At 43.7% G+C, this 21888-nt stretch overlaps 2 protein-coding genes across 7 annotated transcripts; one reads left to right on the forward strand and one right to left on the reverse strand.

Annotated features, from left to right (window-relative positions):
• Window positions 1–1758: 1758 nt before the first annotated feature.
• DDX28 (DEAD-box helicase 28) lies at window positions 1759–3676 on the reverse strand. The gene has a single exon (XM_028739576.2). It carries the CDS (start codon window positions 3582–3584, stop codon window positions 1917–1919), a length of 1668 nt encoding a protein of 555 aa, XP_028595409.2. The 5' UTR covers window positions 3585–3676; the 3' UTR covers window positions 1759–1916.
• Window positions 3677–3897: 221 nt separating this feature from the next.
• DUS2 (dihydrouridine synthase 2) lies at window positions 3898–21369 on the forward strand. Of its 6 annotated transcripts, none has more exons than XM_028739582.2 (16): window positions 3898–3919; window positions 5733–5872; window positions 7045–7090; window positions 7743–7834; window positions 8143–8186; window positions 9691–9751; window positions 10350–10397; window positions 11403–11468; window positions 13800–13870; window positions 14041–14127; window positions 15061–15229; window positions 16120–16241; window positions 17085–17228; window positions 18042–18129; window positions 19725–19798; window positions 20354–21369. In XM_028739582.2, the coding sequence occupies exons 2-16, from the start codon at window positions 5747–5749 to the stop codon at window positions 20580–20582; spliced, it is 1467 nt and encodes a 488-aa protein (XP_028595415.2). In that variant the 5' UTR covers window positions 3898–3919; window positions 5733–5746; the 3' UTR covers window positions 20583–21369. The 6 variants fall into 6 exon arrangements, with proteins under 6 accessions (XP_028595415.2, XP_028595410.2, XP_028595414.2 ...); XM_028739577.2 differs by lacking the exon at window positions 3898–3919 and adding an exon at window positions 4139–4238; XM_028739581.2 differs by lacking the exon at window positions 3898–3919 and adding an exon at window positions 4245–4624.
• Window positions 21370–21888: the final 519 nt, after the last annotated feature.

Genomic DNA, 21888 nt, shown 5'->3' on the forward strand with positions numbered 1-21888 from the left:
TGATTATCCTGCAGTGGGAATGTCCTTTGCTTCACTCTGCTGTGCAAAATTGGAAAACACTGTATTAAAACATTGTGTGACTCCATGTTCAATAAGTCTCAGTGCTTTTATTATTATTATTAAGAAAAATAGCCCTAATCAACTAGCTATCAATCCTGCATGGTGCTGCTTCAGGGACAGGCATAGAATAATAGAATTGTAGAGTTGGAAGGTCATACTTGGAAAGGTAATGAATGAGGAGGCAAGTCCAAAGTCCAAGAATTATTATAGAAAGTGGTCCCCAGATGTTCCACAGGTGGTCATTCATAACTGGCCAGTAAAAAACCCCAGCACAATAATGAAAACAAAATTTGAACTACAAGCAGGAATTCAAGTCATTGTAAAAGCTTCCATGGATTTAGGAAACTCTAATTGGGATCAGAGAGGTAGCATCAAACTAGCCTTTCTGGATCCTGGTGTATGGGATAAATTTTGGTCTCTAATGTTTGCTGAATTTATTCAAATTAAAAGGTTGTCTCAATATCCACACCAACCTTTCTCTGCACTTAATTCAGAAAGGAAATTGCAATTTGTAAAAGGCAACTTGAGCAGAAGGGGCAGGAAGTTGTAGAGCCATAAGACTCCTGCCTTTTGTCACCTAATAATATCCAGATAGGTTCCAAGACAAAAGAAGAAGGGAAGATTCATTATATTGGCCCAATTGCAGGTACAGTACTGGAAGAAATATGCCCAGGTTAGAGGCCCCAAACTCCTACCCTGCTAGCAATATATTTTCCATAAATCAAAGGAATTATCCATTAACAAATGCTCAAGATAAGCTCAGGCCTATGAGTAATTATAGAAAAGCATATTGTGATACCTTCAGCTCTCCTTTAAGATACCATAACTGACTAGAAAACATCCAGAAAAGTCTTAACATTCTTTCCTGGGACCTGGCAGGTTGGGATAATAGGAAGACAGATAAAGTTCTTTTTAATACAGGTATCAAGCATTCGGATTAGCAGCCAAAGTGGGTTATGCTAGGACAACAAGAGTTGCATAGTCATTTGAAGATCACATCCTATTGGTGCTGGTACAACCACTGTGGCTCTTGCACCAGCAAAACTGGTGGCCTTGCAATAAGTATGTATATTGCACCCACATGCAGATGTCAGGCTGGATTTAATCTGTTAGCTCAATGTGAATACCATTGAAGTAAATGGGTCAAATCACGTCTTAACTCTCTTTGATTTCATTAGGAGTTAAGTTCAGCTAACAGACTGGCTTCACGTGCATAGGAACATAGGAAGGTACAAATATTTTCCAGTCACAAGTCCTTTTAGCTCAGTATTCTCTACACTGACAGGATTGCCTACACAATCCAGGATTAGAGGTAGGGGCTTTTCTCAGCTCTACCTCATGATGGCTGGAATTGAACCGGGAACCTTTGGCATGCAAAGCATGTATTTCACCACTGACCAACAGTTCATGCATCAAGAAAAATGTGCAAATGGCAAAGGGACAAGAAGAGCCCATTGAAAAGTTCTGCCCCAAATTCTCTAACTGCTCTGGCTGCTTAGGTAAGAACAAGAAACAAAGGGTGCTTCAGGTATAGGTTGTCATTCTTTCTTTGAAGTTGAATCTGACCTCTATAGGTGAAAACAGTAAGGGGATCACACAGAATAGTTCCTCCCTCCCCTTTATCTGATGGATGTGCTCACCTAACACACAAGCATGAGCCTACATGAAACTGAGAAGTCAGATAATTCCATTCCAACAGTAATTTATGCTTGTGCCTTTAATGAGTACACATAGTTATTTGGTTGGGCTGCTCTTTTGCACAGGTTCTCAACCTAAGTACACAGAATGTTTGATTGCACTTACACAGTCAAGTACCTATTCAAACATCACTTTAAACTAGAATCCTTTAGTGAGACTCAGGGCTTTTTCTTTTTAGACAAAGCTTCTTTAACAACAGGTTCCATCCCTGGCAATGGAGTCCTTTTACGAGCTGCAGTTTCTATTTTCCGGACAAGGTCCACATCCCACCTGTGGGTTACAAAGCTAACTGCAGTCCCAGGGAACTTACTGCCTGTGCGACCAATACGCCCAACACGATGCAGATAATCGTGCAGTGTTGCTGGGAAGTCATAGTTCACAACAAGCTCTACATGGGTGGTGTCCAGACCCCGGGAAGCAATATCAGTGCATACTAAGATGTCGAATTGGCCTTTCTGGAAGGTGTCAAAGATGCCAGCTCTCTCAAGTGCTGGCATCTGTCCTTGCAGGCGTAGGTGTTTAATTTTATGATCATCCAAAATGTAACCAAGCCAGTTGATAGTGCTGGCCTTGTTGCAGAAAATCAAAACAGCTCCAGATGAGGGCCCCCGGTCTTTCATAAGCTGCAACAGCTCCACCACCTTGTCAGCTCCTTTCAGACGCACAAACTTTTGCTCAACATGAGGTTGAAGACGATGCAGACTAAAGCTGGTTAGGACATTGAAGCTGCTCAGATCAGTGACTTTACTCAGCAGGTCACCCAACCCCTTTGGAAGGGTGGCTCCTACAGCCACTAACTGGGCTTTAGGATTCCAAACATCACCAAGTTCCTCAGGGCTAGTGGCAAAGAAGGCATGCCGAAGCACATCTTCCACAAGGTCTACAAATGTGGGATCCAGCAAGGTGTCCACTTCATCCAACACTAGGCAGCACAGCTTTTCCAGGGACAATCCCTTTCTCTGCAAAGCCTTATACAGTGCACCTGGTGTGGCCACCAAGAGATCAGCAGGACCAGCCCGGAGCTTCTGCTGGACATAGTGTTTGCCCCGGCCACCACCTATATCTGTCACCTGCAAGTCCAGTGGAGTGCACAGGTAAGAGGCAATGCGTCGCACCTGTCCTGCAAGCTCCCGGGATGGCAACACCACCAAGGAGCGGGGGGCAGGGATAGCAGCGGCCCCATAGGTGAGGGCCGGGGATTGCAAGAGCCGCTGGATAAGGGGCAGTAGGTAGGCCAGGGTTTTCCCACTGCCGGTCTCTGCAGCACACAGCGCATTGCACCCCGTCAGAAGGGGAGGGATGGCACGTATCTGCACAGCAGTGGGCTTAGAGATGCTGAGAACATCCTCTAAGATGGAGGCCAGCTGTGGCTGCACTCCCAGAGCTTGGAAAGAGGAGGGAGCAGCATCAGCAGCATCGGGGTCTCGCTCCTGAGGCGCCTCCTGTCGCATTCGCTGCAGCTGGAAATAGTCCCCCTGAGACAAGCGATGCTTCCAGCCAGCCGAGACCAAGGGCGGCTGTTCCCAGCGCCCCACCGTGTGGCGAGCGGCTTGACTGAGTTCCGGCCGCCGGCTCCGCAGCAAAAGCTTCCCGGTCCGAGGAATGTCAGCTGCGGGGGCGCCTCTTCCTCTGCGCCTGAAGGAGCCCCGCTCCAGCCGCAGTTGCCAAGCGCGCGGGATCCGCACCACCTTCTCCTTCTCCGACTCCGGTGCGAGCGGCGGCCCGCCGGAGCTCGGGCGGAGGACCCATCGGTGGAGAGCCAGCCGCAGCCACGGGGAAAAGCGGGTCGGGGCGCCCCGAGAGGCCCCGCACGCGGCGAGAGCCATGAGACTGAGCCTCCGCAAAGCAGTATAGGAAAGTTTCGGTAAGAGTCGCGCTCTAATGACGTCTCAAGCCCGCTCTTGTTTCTATTCGGCGATCGGCCTCACCGCATGCGGTCGTCGACTGATAGCGTAAACCGCGTGCGCTGTGCCGCGTTCAGAGAATGGACAGTTGGTACGCCATAGAGAAAGAAGTAGAGTGATACTTCCGGCATGAAGTTTCCAGCCGGGATGGTCTCACAAAAATATAACAAGATATTGCAGTCACACAAAAAAGTTCTGTTTATGGACTATTTATGCACGTAGAGTGGTGTCGCTGTATTGCTGTGGTACCTCCATAGGTATTATACCGTATCTAGAACTTCATCATACCTAAATATTTCAGGGCTGATGCCCAAAATTGTAACGGTCCAGTCTCTGTTGTTTTCTATGGACATCTCTCAATTTCCGAGGGAAGAACAAAAAATGTTTCTTTTCATTTTTTAAATTTTGTTTTCAAAAGTAGAACTGGAAAGTGAAGTTGCATTTTTTCTATTTCTATATCTATGGGAAAGGGAGACTTGTGGGGATGACGTACTGCGAGGGGGTGGAGAAGGAATGGGCGCGCGTGCGTGGTAGCTGACTCCTCGAGGAAGGAGGTGGGGCTGAGTCCGGCGCGTGGTGAGTTCGTTGGGAATGGCATTTGCCTCCTCTAGGCCGCCCCTCTGCCCCTCTCCTTCTGAAGCTCCTTAAAAGGGATAGAGGAGGCCCCCCATCCCCTCCCCTAAAACCCCCTTCCCTAACTTTGGGCCGGGCTCTCATTTAGCCGTGCTTGGAGAAGAAAGCAGCAGAACATTCAAGGCGATAAAAATTAGTCCATAATAAGTCGGCCTTCCTAAACCTGATGTTTTCCAGATGTTGAACCGCCGGCTGTGCTGGCAGGGGCTGATGGGAACTGGAGTCACACAACTTTTCAAGGGTCTCCCCCCCCCCCATTACTGTCTTGGTCTTTTCCTCTCCTTGGTGCATCAAATGACCCTATTATTGGAGACCACCAACATCTGGAGGTTGCTTAGGCTGCTTAATATGCCATAATTAATTTGTTTAATCATTAAGGTGCTGCAAATCTGGGTTGTATCTAACAAATCAGGGTTGATAATTTTTCATAATGTGGCGCCCTCAAATCCTCTCATTTATGGATCTTCTCCATTTTGTGCTCCCTTGGCTCAATGCCCTGTGTGGGGAAACTGCCCGCACCGCCCTACATCTGGCACTGAACTCATGGTCAGAGCAGACCCATTGAAATCAGTGCTGTTCAGTTAGTCAATACTTACTTAATTCAATTGGTTTCAGTGGGTCTGCTTTTGAGTATGACCTAGTCAGATACAAGCCTTTTCTCTCTGCTTCAGCAGACTAACACAGGAGTTCCCAAATTGTAATCTAGGAACTGTTTGTGAAGAACAGCAGAAGCAACAGTATGTTTTATTATTTACTAAAAAACATGTAGCACCTACCACAGCATATTGCAATTGCTACAACAGACAGAAAAATCATTAAGTGGTTTGCCAAGACACTCTGCAGTTTCAAGTGGCCTGTGGGGAAAGAAGCTTGGGAACCACTCAACCAACACACTTAGTTAAAAGATGCAGCAGGAGTTTCATTGATTCTTAAAGTTTGGAGAGGGCCTTGTAATCAATACAGTCAAACAAGAGATCTTCAGTATCCCCAACAGATTGCTTTCCACCCTCTGCTTGAAGGCCTGCAGTAAGGTTGAAAACCTATCCCAAATTGATTAGTTCCATTGTTGAACTGCACTTACCTTTTAGTTCCTTCTTATTTTTCTTGCCTCTGATCATCCTTTACCAATTTGTCTGTTTCCTTAAATAACATTTTATTCTAGATGTGCTTGACTAGTGCAGAATGAAGAGAAATAATTCAGAAGTGTTTTTGTCCCACTCTTTGGCCAAAAAAGGCCCTCAGAGTGGCTTACAAATGAACCTGAATGCTTGGGTTGGGGCCTGACTGAGAACTAGGAAGGAAATGAAGTTTCCAGCTCATATATAAGTTCCCACTCTGAACTGCTTCATGGCTCAAGTAAGATATACCATTATAGTTTGTCTTTGTCATTGTTTAACAATAATGCAACTTCCCCCCCCCAAAATGTTTTCATTTCAGACAATCCAAGAAACATGACGGTGAACACAACATCGCTCGCTTTCAGAAATAAGGCCATATTGGCACCTATGGTCAGGGTTGGGACCCTACCAATGCGACTTCTAGCTTTGGATTATGGTGCTGATATTGTATACTGTGAGGTAGGGTGGCTGAGTCAATGAGGCAAGAGAATATTTCTATTTTGCTCACGTTGTTCCCAGTGGCTTGGCTTGCATGTTGCGTTAAGCAGTGTGTTGGTGGATGTTGCTCAAAACTTGGAGTTTTGCTCTTTCTTTTCTCGGGCTGTGCCACACCAGGGGCAGTTGGCTGCAAGCCTTTCCTCAAAGCTACAGTGTTTTGTGGAAAGTGATGTGAAACTCTGCCAAACTCCTCTCCGCAGTGCAGGAAAGTAGGAAGAGTGCATGAGCCCAAGGCTTGCAGTGGCTCCTTCCTTCTCATGCATGTAGCATTAAACCATGGTTTGGCATGGTGATAAATGTAGCTTCTGGAGCAAATGCCCTACTCCTGGCTTAAGCAGCAAAAGGAAACTTCAACTCAGAACTTAACAGTGTTAAATGCTAACCAGGGTTTACATGTCTTTTTAAAATTTAAGGCACTTATACTTTGCCTTTTAGCCAAAAAGGCCCTCTTACAAAAATGAGTACTAAGATAGATCCTTCCCTCAGACCTGCAATCTAAACCCCATGACACACGAGGAAAAAGGAATGGACAGGAAGAGGGAAAAGCAAAGTCAAGCAGAACTTCTTAAATGTGTTACAATTCTTATAACAACAGTTATATAGTTCTGCTATGCAGATTTTAGCAGTCTAGAAGATCAGCAACTCATTGCTGATTCCAGTGGCAGTTCTGGCTGACTTGCTCTTTAAAAACAGCAGTCCCTCCCTAAAAGTAGCCCCCCACCCCCAATCACTTCTAGGAGCAGAGTTGGTGACCATGTCCAGGCAGGAGGATGGGGCAGCTCCTGTGACATAGTTCTCCCTTCAGGCTGCTGACTTGATGGGAAACTCCTCATGGAGGGACTCGATGTATCAGTGGTGGTTCTGGCTGTATAGCCCTCCCCGGAAGCATTGTTCTTCCAAGGTCACAGTCTCCAAGCCAGGAGAAGTGAGCAAATACACAGATTTTCCTTAACATAAATGTCTTGAAGCTGCTTAGTCCAACTAAAGTCCGCTGCTGAAAGTTATTTTTGGATTCTGGTAATAGGAACCTGAGTCAGTTTAAATCATGATTAAGTTGGGGTGCCTTCGTGTATATGAATCCACCTTTCCCTTTATTTGATGCATTTTTATAACTTTTGCCTTTTTTCTTGAAGGAGCTGATTGACATAAAGATGCTGCAGTGCAAGAGAGTTGTAAATGGCAAGTATCTGCTTATATATTCAGTCACTTGAGGGACAAATAAGGTGAGGTTATAGGTGGGGTTTTCCAGTTTTCTTCTCTTGGGCTCTCCACCATCCCATGCCACTATATATACTTCCTGAGGCTGATGGGAATTATAGTTCAGCAACATCTGGAGGGTCAATGGTTCCCTGTACCTGGTCCTTTTGACCAAATGGTTGTGTAGGTAATTGCGAACTTCTTCAACTATGAACTAAATAAATCTTGAAATAAAATAAATATAAGTATGCTATGTCTCTTCCAATTGCTGAAGATTCAGGTTATAAGTTGCTGGGACTTCAACCTGTTCAGGATTGTTATTAGAGATAAGGGCACTCTGCACCGAAAAGCAGCATATAAATATTTGATATTTTGAGTTTGAAGTGTATTGTAATGGACCTGCTTCCTTTGGAAGAGTTTAACACTAATCTAACAATGATACACCCAATAAATTTAATTGGGAAAATGGAAAGCCTGCTAATCATCTTTATAATGCATGCTTTTTAAAAAAAACCTGGCAGCAATTTTATTTTACTTTCTCTCTTAAGAGCTTAGAACTGAAACACTTTGAGTGAAAAGATGGGTGCATGCTATTTATCTTTATGCTGTTCTGTTTCCCTTTTCTGTCCTGCAGAGGTGCTTGGAACAGTGGACTTCGTTGCTCCCAATGAAAGAGTTGTGTTCAGGACCTGTGAAAGGGAAAAGGACCATGTTGTCTTTCAAATGGTAGGAAGTAACTAACCCTCAACATCCTGCTAACCAAATATGATCTGTGGTATTTACATTTTTTAATGTACTGCTAAGGACAGTTCCAATGAGATCTCTTGTGATTTCACGGGTGTAGGAGAGTACATTGTTTTGTAAGGTTTGGATGAAATCATGGGTAATTCTTGTCTGCCATGTATTAATTATTTTATTCATTTATTTCATAAAATGGCAACACTGCTTGATTGTAAAAAACCCTCAAAGTGGTTCACAAAAAGGTAAAACCATTTTTGTCTATGTCTTTTTCTCTTTGCTGCTGTGCTCTTCAGGGGACAGCAGATGCTGAGAGAGCCTTGGCTGTAGCCAAACTTGTGTAAGTATCTGTCAAATTGTACCTTTTTATAAAAACCTTTTTCATCCTTTGAGGGCCTGCTGAAAAATGGCTTGGCATGATCTGTACCAATTCACCCAGCCTTGCAAATAAATTGACAAAAATTACTACAGTGGTACCTCAGATTACATACGCTTCAGGTTACAGACTCCGCTAACCCAGAAATAGTGCTTCAGGTTAAGAACTTTGCTTCAGGATGAGAACAGAAATTGGGCTCTGGCAGCGCGGCGGCAGCAGGAGGCCCCATTAGCTAAAGTGGTGCTTCAGGTTAAGAACAGTTTCAGGTTAAAAACGGACCTCCGGAACGAATTAAGTACTTAACCCGAGGTACCACTGTATCTTGCTTGTTACTCTCTCACTTCATCCGTTTTTGTGCATCAGGAGTAAAGATAATACTCCGCATGCCAGCATTTACACCTATACCAGGCAAAACAGTAGCTAATAAGAGCCTGCTTGCTTGTAACAGCCTAATGGTGTGTTTAGGTTATTGTGCAAAGTGTTGCTTCCTTATATTAAAAGTTTTATTTTAATACCCCAAATGGGACCTTGTGACAAGGGTGAGGACCCATTTTCAGCCTGTGGGCTGTATTCCCTTCTGGGCAGCCTCCCAGGGGCAAAAGTAGATGGGCCAGAAGCACAAGTGGCCAAAGCAATGGATGGGAACCTTACCTGTGTATAGTAAAGGTAAAAAGGTAAAGGACCCCTGGACGGTTAAGCCCAGTCAAAGGCGACTATGGGGTGTGGTGCTCATCTCGCTTCAGGCCAAGGGAACCGGCGTTTGTCTACAGGCAGCTTTCCAGGTCATGTGGCCAGCATGACTAAACCGCTACTGGTGCACAGAGGACCGTGACAAGTGCCAGGGCGCACAGAAATGCCATTTACCTTTCTGCCACAGCCGTAACTATTTATCTACTTGCACTGGTGCTTTCAAAATGCTAGGTTGGCAGAAGCTGGGACAGAGCGACAGGAGCTCACCCCATTGCGTGGATTTGAACTGCAAAAGTTGAGTGTTTCTTCACCCACCCATGTGCTCCCCATCCAGGCAAACAAAATGCATGATCACTGTTCAAGGACACCTCCCAGCAAGGCAAAAGCTCTCAAAGAGCATGTTTAGCAGGCTTGGAGGGGATTGGCTTTTTCACATAATGCCCCTTAAGCGTCTCTCTTGAGTTCTCCAGCCCAGCTGAAAGCAATGTTCCACCTGGTCTGGAAGAAGAGAAGCACTGCCACCTAGTGACCGCCCAGTACTTCTCGGCAGTGTAACAATGGCATCAACAGAAACACCAGTTCTTAACATTGTGTCCCCACCAGCTGCCAGTGCCTTGGTTAGCCACCCCACAGTTGAGAGATGAGCAATTGTTTGTATCTTACTGTTTTAATCTGTAGAAAGCCACCTTGGAGACCCATTGTTCAAAGGCAGTGTATAAATGTTTGGGGGTCCTTTGGTTTTAACATACACAATTTCTTTTTCTCTCTGGCATTTCAGAGAGAATGATGTTGCTGGCATTGATGTCAACATGGGATGCCCCAAAGAATATTCCACTAAGGTAGGTTGACTCTTGTCCAGCTGTATTTTTTTTCTTCCTTTAAAGATAATGCATCTTGTGTTTATGCATGCGGTTCAACTTCATATCCATTTTAAGAAATAGGTTTTTGTAGTTGCCGGACATAGGGAAGCCTCTTGGTGCCAGCCCCACCGTCATACCTTACATTGAGCTGAACTGTTGGTCCTTCTAGCCCAGGGGTTCAGGCATAGCTGAGAATGGCCCCAGCCTATCTGAGATGCTTTGAACTAAAGGAAAACTTGTGTTCCTCCGTATATTGTTGGACTACAACTCCCATCATCCATGTTGGCTAGTGCTAAGGGGAGTTGGAGTCCATCAGGTCCCTCATTCCTGAGTTGAAGATTTCAGGGGTTGAGAAACATGTACATTGCTTTGTATCAGACTACTTGTCAATAGTTAGCATTGCAGAAAGTGTAATAATGATCCATGGGAGCAAACATGATTTTTCTGCGTAATATGTGGCGATTTGAAATTTTCATGTGTGGGTGTGACTGTACTGCTTTATATTCTTTTGGATAAGTGCCTTGTTGGTTCTGTGGTACTGAGATAATGAATGCCTTTTGTGTATGCCTTTTCCCAGGGAGGAATGGGAGCAGCACTCCTGTCTGATCCCGACAAGATAGAATCTGTAAGTAATTTCTGTATTCATTTTTATTTTGTCTTGCTTTTGGTTTTATGCTGTAACTCAACAAAGAATAAACTGCAAAATGTCCTGGGAATTGGACAGGTTGGCAAGGCATTAAAATGTCTGCTGTTGTATCACGAATGTTTTAAGACAAAGGATGGTTTGAAGTGCTATTTTGCTATCTCAACAGCTATAGTTTTTGGATTTTGGGGTGTTGTTCAGTGCAGGAACGAAGAACCAGCTTGTGCTTAGAATCCTTGATTTCTAAAGACTTCCAGAGCATATGGAATGTTATTGATTTTTTTAAAAAGCTATTAAAATATGTCAAGAATTAGAAGTCCTTGAAAGGATGAAGTACAAAAACAAGGTACTTGAACATTTCCAACCACCTGTGCATAGGACAAATGAGATTCAGAGAATGAACAAATAACAATGGGGTGCCAGAGTAACTGGTGTGCGCTGTTCGAAAACTTTTTTTTAAAAGAAATCTGCTCAGAAGGAACAGTTGGTAGTAGCATGAAGCAATTGTTCTAGGGATTAGTTAAGTCAGACTTCCCAGCATGGTGCTCTCCAGTTGTTTTGGACTTCAAGTCTCCTGCAAGCATGGCAAATGGTTATGAATGATGGGAGCTGTATTTCATAACATCTGGATGACACCAGACTGGGGAAGGCAACTTTTGACCTCAAGATATGTTGTTTATTATGTTGTGTATTTTTGTGCTTTTATACTTGTGATCCTCGGGTGAAGTCTGGTATATAAGTAAAACAAAACAAACAAACAAAACAAATTGAATGAGTGAATTAGTGAATTCAACAAGTGAATTAGATTTAAGATGTTGTTCACTTTTTAAGGTACTTTTGCTCCTCCGTGCTTCTTACTGAGAAAGGAAGTGAAGTGGGGAGGGATGGGAGCAGAGCAAGTGAGGAAATCTTAGCAGTACTAGCTAGGCATGTCAAGACTGAAGTCCTGCTTTCCTTTTTCTGAAACAGTCCTTTTTGTCTCTTTAGATTCTGACTACTCTTGTCAAAGGCATTTCTAAGTCAGTGACCTGCAAAATCAGAATCCTGCCGTCAGTAAGAACATCTTGTGGTTTTTGAAACATTGGATCTTGGGCAAATGCACAGTGCTTTGACCAGAAAGCACAGTAAATTATGATAATACAGTAATAGTTGTGTTTTATCAGAAATGAATAAAATAGCACTCCTGTCTAGGCAGCCTATGACAAACCAATGAAGCTTAAAAAGATGGAAATCATTAGCTTTTAAATTTAAGATGGCAGGCAATATATCTGTTGCAAAAGCCAGCTGAAAATAATTGCTCAAGCAAATGGTTTAATCATGCAGAATAGTCCCAAGTTGGAAGAAGCAACTCTTGTGAAATTTCCCCTTCTGTGAATAGGAAAATCAAATGTTGCATCCATGCACAATCTGTCTAGACCAGAAATAGAGACCCTATGGCCCATGCTGACAGGGACTGATGGGAGTTGAAGTCCAGCAACATCTGGGGTGGGTGTGGGTGGGCGGTGCTGTCACTAGTTGAATTTGGTCTCAGCAATAAGACACGAACATTCATTTTGTGGGGTTCAGGCTGCTATTCTGCACACATTTACCGTATTTTTCACTCTATTGGACGCACCGGACCACAGGACGCACCTAGTTTTTAGAGGGGGAAATCAAGGGGAAAAATATTATCCCCCCCCCAGCCCCAAAGAGCAAGGGACAGGCTGCGTGCAGCCTGTCCGCTTCTCCCAGAGCTTCTCGGGGCTGCGGGGGAAGCCTGGGCCCCCCCCAGCCCCAAAGAGCAAAGAAGCCAAGACAGCGAGCGGGATCCATAGCCGCTCAACCTCTCCAGCCAGGAGCTAAACCTCTCCAGCGCAGCTAAAGAAGAAGACAAGGCAGCGAGCGCGATCCATCCCGCTCACTGCCTTGGCTTCCTCTTTAGCCTTAAGCAGCATCTTTAGCCTTGCGCAATGGGATGGATCATGCCTGCTGTCCACCGGGGCTGGACTAGATGACTCCTGGGGTTCCCTTCCAACCCTGCAATTCTATGACCTTGGAAGGTGTTGGGGCTTTTAAGCAGCAGTTGGGGGACCATCTGCCTGGCGTTCTTTAGCTGTAATTCCTACATTGTGAGGGGGCTGGGCTAGATGACCCTCGGGTGGCCCTCCCAACTCTATACAGTCCTACACGTCTGCGGCAGGAGATCCACAGCCACTTCACACAATGCCCACTCCCAATTCTCATTGGAGAGACATGTGGCTTCAGTGTCTAGGTAGGTACCCCCCTACCTGCCACTCTCCCCCCACCCCACTTAAGCCGAGGGAATTCCTGCCCAGAGAAGCTCCCAGGTGAGGCAAGGGTTAAGATCTACCTCTGGTAAATGGCTTTCCCTTTTCTCTTCTTCTTCTATGCTATTTCCTTCTTTTGTGTTTTGTTTAATCTGTTTTTATTGTATACTAAAATAAAAGCTGCAAAGTTTCCTTTTTTATAATATTCCCCCCCCCAAACTAAAACATTAATCTAGATAAAAACACTGATCCAGAGGAAAAGAAGGGGGTGGAGAAAGGACGAAAAAAGAAAAAGAGGTAGAGATAGAGAGATTTTTTAAAAGTTGGCTTCTTTAGCCTTGCTCAGCCTCCCGCAACTGGAGAGGCGCAAGGCTAAGGAGGAAGCCCGGGCAGCGAGGGGATGGATCGCGCTCACTGCTCGCGCTTCCTATTTAGCCTTGCGTAGCCTCCCCGCGGCTGGAGAGATTGCGCAAGGCTTTTCTAGAGGAGGGAGAAGGGACTGACTGACCGCACCAGTCCCTTCTCCCTCCTGGGGAAAAGCCCGCATGAGCCGCACGAAGCTTGTGTGTGGCTCTTGGGGGCTTTTCCTGCCTGCCTCCCCCCCTGTATTCGCTCCATAGGACGCACAGACTTTTCCCCTTAGTTTTTAAGACGGAAAAACTGCGTCCTATGGTGCGAAAAATACGGTACCTGGGAGTCAGACCTCCTAAACATAGGGAGATTTATTTCTGAGTAAATATGTATGGGATCGCTCTGTTAAAGTTGTTTGGTAATGAGCCAGAGATAGACATAGCTCCTGCTTGCATAGAACGTACATGGAGAGGGGAAGCAGAACTGGGATGCACTGGCCTTGCCTCTCTGGCATTAGGAATGTACAGCTCACTGCATGTAGACCCTGTCTTCACCCCTCAAAGTTGGGGTGTAATGTTTTGTTCACTGAGCCTGTGTGTGTAGGCTCTTAGCCAAACATGACATAAGGGTACAGATGTCAGGCAAGGCCTGCCCAATTCCCATCACTCATTGGGCATATACCCAGGTCATCATAGAGTTAAGTACTGCCTTCATTGAAGAGAACTTGCAAACGGGTGGCGGTTTGTGACTTTTTCTCCATTTCCAGAAAGAAGAAACAATAAATTTAGTGAAGAAGATAGAGCGGACTGGTGTTGCTGCTGTTGCAGTTCATGGAAGGTGAGTTAATTTTCCGTCTCTCTGGAGCAAAATAATTTCTGGTTAGCCCTTCTTGAATGTATTTCTGTGCCGCAAGGGCCTCGCTGGCTGGAATTACATCTGCGAAGAAGAATGCTCTGCGCCAGTAATCTTTGATCTGTTTGTTTCCTTTCATTCTCTTCCTTGCAAAGGAAGAAAGAAGAGAGGCCTCAGCATCCTGTCCACTGTGATGTGATCAAAGCCATTTCTGAAGCAGTCTCTATACCAGTAATAGCCAAGTAAGTGGGACTAGATCGCTACTTTTTGTTGTGAGATATCCCTATCTAGCAATGGGCAGTATGTTGAGAAAAAATAGAGATAGGAACTGAAAGATTCATTCATGATAAATGACATCACACTAGCACTCAGAGCAACGTGTACTTCGTCCTAAAATCAATTTTTTAAAAAAATTGGTTCACTATATTGCTTTAGCGTGCACTCAAACTCCAAAATGCCCAGAAATTACAAATGTTAAGGACTTTGCATCATTTAGGTGAGCTTGACATAGGATGTTATCCTATCCTGTGGTTAATTGCAGCTTCAGCAGTACCTTGGAGCTGGGTGCCTGTCAGGGGCAGAGTGGTGGACCCAAGACCCAGATTTGTCTGTTGGCTTAAAAGTTAAAATTCTCAGGATTCCCCAAACCACATTCTGTGCTGGTGCATATACACAGTCGTGCAAGTTCCTGATGTCAGTCCTTTTATTTGGGCTGAAGTGTTTATGCTTGCTTTAAAGTGTTCCTGAGCTGCTTATTATTATTATTATTATTATTATTATTATTATTATTATTATTATTATTATTATTATTATTATTTCGACCCTCACTATGAATAAGAAGCTTTGCACAATTGTTTTGACTGCTTTGATGATAAACTTCCTTTAATCCTTCTGGCTGCAACAATAGCACCAGGTTTGAGTACCTTCCAGGCCTTTGCTGGATAAGCATGATCTCATAAAATAGTGGGGCGCATTGTTAACCAAATGAGTCTAATTAGAACAGTGCCACTCTTGGCTTGCGAGGATTGTAGCATAGGGAAATATTCATTTTAAGCTTTGTGGGGCTAATTGGAATTAAACTACATTGCTGTAGCTTGGTTTTTTGTTTTTTTAAAAATTAAATTCTAATACTGAGTTTGTTAATACTGATAGAAGTAATGCTGTTTTTATTTCAGTGGAGGCTCTCATGACTTCATAAAAGAATATTCTGACATAAAGGTCTTCCAGCAAGTAACAGCAGCATCTTCAGTCATGGTTGCTCGTGCTGCCATGTGGAACCCCTCTGTCTTCAGGAAGGAAGGTCCATGGCCCTTAAAGGATGTCATGCAGGAATATATCAAATATGTACGGCTTCTTGATTTCTGTTCTAAAAAATCTACATCCACAGTTGCTTCTGAACGCCAGTTGCTGGAAACAATAAGGAGAGATAGAGTCCTGCTTGTGGAATTCCCATGGTCACTGTGAGAACAGGAAGCACCTTAAATTCAGCCTGGAAATGAATAGGCAGCCAATGAAGATCTTTCAGGATCATTGTTACCTGAACCCTAAGGGCAGCCCCATAGAGAGTGCATTGCAATAATCCAACTTAAGGTTACCAGAGCACGAGTCACTGTAGCCACACTCTATCCAGGAATGATTGTAACTGGCAAACCAGTCAAAGCGGGGAAGATACTCCATGGCACTGAAACAAATGAGCTCTAGTGCCAAACTTGAATCTGCTCTTTCAAGGGAAGTGCAGACCCTATCCAGAACATGCTGTCTACCCAATTTCCAGATTCAAGAGCTACTCCACAACAGCATTTCCATCTTAACGAGTTTCATCAAGCCCCCCCCTTTTTTTTTAGATAAATAGGCCCTCCAGATAGTAGGATTTTAGCCAATTTTAGCCAACATAGGGATATAAAGAAACAAGATGGGATGGCCTGGACTAGAACAGGATCGGGAGGCCTCCCCCCACCCCAAGAGCCATTGATCCACAAATAATAATAATAATATGTTAGGGGACACTTCACACAAGGGAAAATGAGGGATAGTTTTGAGAAAGGTGAAAGTGTAAATAAAGGCAAAAGCATCCCTTCTCAGTCTACTATAATAGATTTATATTTAGATACACTTACTACGAGCTGGATGAAATTCAGTAAGTGGCTGAAGGAGGCTCACAGGCTGTAGGTTCACTAGCTGATTACAACCTGCTTTTTCTTCTACCATGTTGTTTCTTGTATTGCTCTCATCAGGCAGTGAGATATGATAACCACTACACCAACACCAAGTACTGCTTGTGCCAGATGTTAAGGGAGCAATTAGAAAACGCGCAAGGGAAGAAGCTACATGCAGCACAATCCATGCAGGAAATCTGGTAGGAGTATTTCCTTTTGAACCAAAGTAAATAGCCCTTGGTAAAGCGACCACTGTACTGTGCCTGAGGAAGAGGGCCTGGAAGGGGATGAGTTTTAAAATGTAAATGCATTTGAAGTGTGTTATTAAGGCTGCTGTTTTAAAATTTCAGTTAAAGTTTCATACGAGGACCTTGAACTTTAAAAAGTAGTTTAGGACTACTTCCTAGTAGTCAATGGTTTATTGCATCTAGTAGAGAGTTGCCATCACAGACAAGTCTTTGAGGTCAGAGCAGCATGTTCAGTGACAGATTGCATTCACTGCCAAGTGGCAGAGTGAGGGGGATAAAGAGGTGGGTAGGAGAGGATGCTTAACTTGGTCTACTGCTTTCCTCCTGCAAAACCTGCTTCCCAGTCACTGGGTTTCCAGGCACATAGTTGCTGCAGCAGGGTGGGGTGTGAAGATTGCAGGGCAAAATGGCAATCAGGTTAAACATCTTCCTCTTCCTCTTGGCAGCTGTTCAGCAGAGATCTTGGCTCTGATGTAAAAAATGTAGCTCCAGCATGATCATTCAGGACAAAGGAACAAAATATTTTTGGAAATCATCTCCCCACAGCAGCTTTCCATGTTTCCAATGTAATCCTGCAGTTCTAAAGAAACCTATGCACACACTTTATACACAGCCGTGCAACAAATTTTGTGGCATAGACTGCCCAAGACATTTCTTAAGAAGTTATGAAATGGGAAAATAGTAATACTGTCCCTGCTAGCTTTGACACCTGATGCATTCTTTAAAACTTCTCTGCAATTAGAGGGTATATTTCTAGTATTAATTTGGATGTATTGTGGCTTTGTTTTTCATTAGTGAAGCTTTTGAGATGAGCAGTTTTTACCAAGAAACTTCCGCTCTTTTGGAAGCCAAAAAAGCATCTTTAGAAGCTAACAACCAAGATGAAGAAGACCACAGTGAAGATTCTGATGTCATAAAAATGGCTGTTAAATTTGATAAGTAAGAAAAAGGATTTGATTGTTCTGTTTCTTTCCGTACAGGGCTATCCCAATGTCTTCTGTTCTCCATTGAAAAAACCTGCAAACACCCCACTCTTCCCCTGCCTTTAGTTGTGATGTTTTGTGGTCACTTCCAGTTTCAACACAGTTGAACATATATCAGACGCACCTAAAATGGTCACTGTCTGCATTGGACACAAGGTTCAGCTTTCTGAGAGTCCCGATTTTTGTATTTAAAGAAGCCCTGACGGTGACACAGATATGCTTGGAAGTGTGTGGGAAATGCTTGCTAAAATTTCAGAAGCCAGAGAGGAGCCAATTTTCATTGATTGCAGGCAAGGGGCAAGTTCCTTTGGTGCCCCCACAATACTCTTTAATTTTGATTATGACTAGGAAAAGTGAGAAATAATTATGCAGAATAAAATAAATGAGGGTATGCAACCACGGTCTACTCAGAGTAGACCCAACAAAATGATTGAAACTAAGTTAATCATTGATCATTAATTCCATTGGGTCTCCTCTGAGTAGATGTAACATTGAATACAATCCATGGAACATATACTCAGTTTCCATAATTTACTCAGGTTGTAGAATTTGGATTTTATTGGCTCGGAGTTTGGATTGCCTGGATGCAGAGCTTAATTTTTATTTTTAGCACAGGCACCACACAGCCATGTCAGTTGCCCAGAAGCGTTTGTTCCTGCAGTCCCTTTTTTGCATTGTGCCTGCTTCAGTCATCCTTTTGCCATACAAAGACTTAACACAGTTACTCTCCTGGGATGATTAATAATTATGTTTTTGCTTTTCCCCTCAGACGAGAATATCCCCCACAGATCACACCCAAAATGTGTCTCTTGGAATGGTGTAGGAAAGAAAAGCACCCTCAGCCTGTTTATGAAACTGTGAGTCTCTGCGTTCTGCAACAAGTACTCTTTTGAAAGACACAGTGTAATCCTATACATGTCTACAGTGGTACCTCTAGTTACGAACTTAATTCGCTCCAGACATCCGTTCTTAACCTGAAACTGTTCTTAACTAGAGGTGTGCTTTCGCTAATGGGGCCTCTTGCTGCCACTGCACCAGCGGCACACGATTTCTCTTCTCATCCTGGGGCAAAGTTCTCAACTCGAGGTAACTCTTCCAGGTTAGCGGAGTTTGTAACCTGAAGCATTTGTAACCTGAGGCGCTTGTAACTTGAGGTACTACTGAACTGAGAAAAAAGTCCAATTGAGTTTGATGGGATTTGCTACCAGGAAAATGGGCTGATTCACACACAAACATATAAATCAGCTTTCCAGGTAGTGTGCAGCGTGATTGAAAGCCATGCTGCATTTGTACAAAGTGGTCTCATGTTTTATTTCTATGTGGCAGTTTTGTCTGTAAATGAATATGCCACATGTGTTTAGTTTCTGAACACTTCTTGAGTCTCAGATGAATGTGTGAGCTACCTGCAAAGTATAATTACAGAGATAATGTTGAGCAGGATTTAAGATTTATCTGTGGTGGCTGTTGGGCACATACAAGTTATTATCATTTGAAGTTGCAATAATTGCGTTTGAAGTTGTGACATAGAAGCTTCCCAGAATCAAAGACCTCCAGCCAGATATGATTTCAGCCATCTTTGATGCCACTCTCTGGCATTTATTGTAGGGGTATGTGAAACCTTCCACACTATTTTTTTGCAAAAAAATTGCATTGCCAGAAGTTATCTTACATGTCTGGAGCACTTTTTCTTCAAAGATGGGCAGCTTTTACAAGGGTGGTATTTTCTGATTATTTTTTTTTGCTCATTTCTTAGTATTAGTGCACATAGTTCCACATTTCAAATATAAAACTGTTTCTTCTAAGGGGAGAAGTGACTTTCTCATCTGGTTCCTCTGTGAAAACCCCAACGAACTGTTTTCTGCTTTTGTATTTACTGGATCATACATCCACCCTGCATCTTTGAAACAGGCTGTAGATCTAGTTCTGCTGGGCCTATTATCTGGGCTAAGCAACTTTACTCTTCAGGTGACAGCTAGTTCATTTTTAAAATCCCATGTTCATAGAAAACTAGCATGTCAGGGAGTAGACTGGGCTAGAACTCTTCTGCCTGACACCTAGATTTCTATGAGAACATTCAGTCGGATGAGTTCCAATCTGCAAGGGGAAGTGGTACAGGCCAAACACAGGTTTACTTCTTGGTGGTGACATTTGCCCCAACATCAGGTTAAAATATCCTAGCTGCTTGGTGGGCAGGATCTGATGTTTTATGTTGAAGTACCACAGCAATACACCTATTAAATAAGTTACGTGTATTCAAAAAGAGCTGTGCTGTTGCTTCCATTTACAATTTCACAGTTGCAATTCCAGGGACCTGCCACCTGAGGGCTGCCCTTACCACTTTCCCAAGAGGATATATGACCCTGTAGCCAGAGCCAGCTCACATCTCACAGGTGTCTTTTTCATTTTATGAAGACAACATGAAATTATCCTTTGATGTCTTCCCTTGTTTTAGGTCGAAAGACCACTAGATAGACTCTTCTGTTCTATCGTCACAGTAGCAGAACAAAAGTACAGATCAACTTTATGGTAAGTCTTTTTGGAGGGTGGATTTTTTAACCCAAATGAGAGCTGGAGGGTCAGAGGGAACAACATATAACTGTTCATTAGTTTGCATAACCTGTAAATAACAGAAGTGATGCTGGTGTGTAGGCATAGCGATTTCAAATGTTTAAAGAACTTCACATGCATCAGACTGGTTTAGATGTAGTACACTAAACTACCATTTTGCTTTGCCAGAATGAACTGCAGCAAGCCTTGGGCTTGTTCCGTCCCCTCTGTTACAGCTGTGATGATTTCAGAAGCTTTTGATTAATTACAGCTTGCTGTGTTGTCGAAACCCAGGCAGACTGTGGTTAATTGGAATGTAGGAACCTGCTGTATATCAAGTCAGACCATTAGTTGATCTAGCTCAGTATTGCCTACACTGACTGACAGCAACTCTCTGCGGTGTCAATCAGGAGTCTCTTCCAGCCCTACCTTGAGAATTCATCATAGGACATGCCAGTGTCACAGCTGGGGTTGGGCAGCATGTACGTTTCTAATTTGTTCTCTTCCTACCTTACGTTTTGTTCTTTCTTACAGGGAAAAGTCAAAGAAGTTAGCAGAACAAGCTGCAGCTATTGCCTGTTTACGAACCCTTGGCCTCCCAGAAGGGAAATGGAATGAAGAAGCAAACCATTTGGTTAACAAACGCAAGAGGCAAGACCAGGAACACTTGAACAATGGAGAGCACGGAAATGACCTTGTAGCCGAGGCTGCTTGCAAAAAAACTCATTTTCTTCCAGGCACTTCTAACCCCAGTGTTTCTTAAGTGTTGCGATGGCGTGAAAACAGCCATTCTACAACTATGCAGCTTGCCCCACTTGCCCTCTATTTCTTCTGGACGCAGTCTGCTGGAACAGACAACTCTGGATTTTGACTTGCAATGTGTATGATATCATTGGCTTCTTTCTGCTCTTCCTTTGATGCCTTTGTAGCTTGCAGTTTCACTGAGAAAAGAAGATTGGCTCTGCATTGAATTCCCTTTTCCAGTAAATGGGGGGAAAGTTAATGTGTGTGTTTAAATAGTCCTGCAGTTTTCCGGTTTGAAATGATCTTCCTACACAGCAGTCTTCAGTCAGTTAGCCAGCTGGTTCTCTCTTTGGGAAGAGCTCAGTGACACAAAGGAGCTCAAGGGCAGTAACCCCAGTGTCACAGATATATTGAATCTATTACCTATTTAATATCTGATGTTTGGTTGCAGGCTGGTGAGAATCTTAATACAGATTTGTAGCTATGGAGGGAAGGTGGCTAGGGTGGAAGCGGATCTTGCTATACATCTTTTCCATACCTTTTACAGCAGCAGAAGCCAACATGGTGGACCTTGGATGTTGTTGAACTACAGTTCCCATCAGCCCCTTCCAACATGGACAGTGGTTGTGAATGATGGGAGTTGTGGTCATATATGTGGAGGGCAACACATTGGCAACCCTTTTTACAGAATGTATCTTTTTAAGCTATATGAAATTCTGAATTCCAGTTCAAAAAAAGTGTACATCTTGTTATTTGTCTGTCTTCTGTAAGTATCAATTAAAAAGATGATCCCCTGTCTCCTAAAAGTGGTTTTACGTTAAGTGCTTTCTTATGTTTTGATTATATTCCGAGCCTAAGTGAGATGAGGGGGACAAAAGTAATTATCTGAACCCATTATATTTAGATGATCTCCTTACCTTTTTAGAATAGTCAAGACTATTTGTATACTAGCAACATTCCCTTTATTATATATATATATAAAAACTTAGGCTTGAGCTGATTCTGTCCCAGATTTCTCCCACAAATTTCTGTGGGGCAAAACAAATGGAATGCGGTTTTGAGACACAGGAGCTGGGAATGGGGAAACGGTATGTTGCAGAGAAATCATGAGGGCGAATGAATGTTGGGCCACTGAGTGTCTCAAGGATGGTTGGCCGATTTTGCCCCACCGAAAAGCTGTCCTCGAACACAATTGTGATCCCCAGCAACCGGTATTCAAGTAGGGAGAGTGTTCTGCACTCCAAATCCTGCTTGTGGGCTTGATGGCCGCTGTGAAAATAAGATGCTAGACTAGATGAGCTATTGGCTTGATCCAGCAGCCAGAC

Source organism: Podarcis muralis, chromosome 7 (genome assembly GCF_964188315.1).
Source record: "Podarcis muralis chromosome 7, rPodMur119.hap1.1, whole genome shotgun sequence".
Taxonomy (NCBI): Eukaryota; Metazoa; Chordata; class Lepidosauria; order Squamata; family Lacertidae; genus Podarcis; species Podarcis muralis.

What these genes read in the sequence shown, in the direction of transcription:
- DDX28 (XM_028739576.2), bottom strand. Translation starts at nt 3,584, where the DNA reads ATGGCTCTCGCCGCGTGCGGGGCCTCTCGGGGCGCCCCGACCCGCTTT.
- DUS2 (XM_028739582.2), top strand. Translation starts at nt 5,747, where the DNA reads ATGACGGTGAACACAACATCGCTCGCTTTCAGAAATAAGGCCATATTG. An exon ending in ATCCCGACAAGATAGAATCT is followed by an intron (nt 10,398 to 11,402) that starts GTAAGTAATTTC and finishes TTGTCTCTTTAG; the next exon opens with ATTCTGACTACTCTTGTCAA. An exon ending in GCTGTTGCAGTTCATGGAAG is followed by an intron (nt 13,871 to 14,040) that starts GTGAGTTAATTT and finishes TTCCTTGCAAAG; the next exon opens with GAAGAAAGAAGAGAGGCCTC.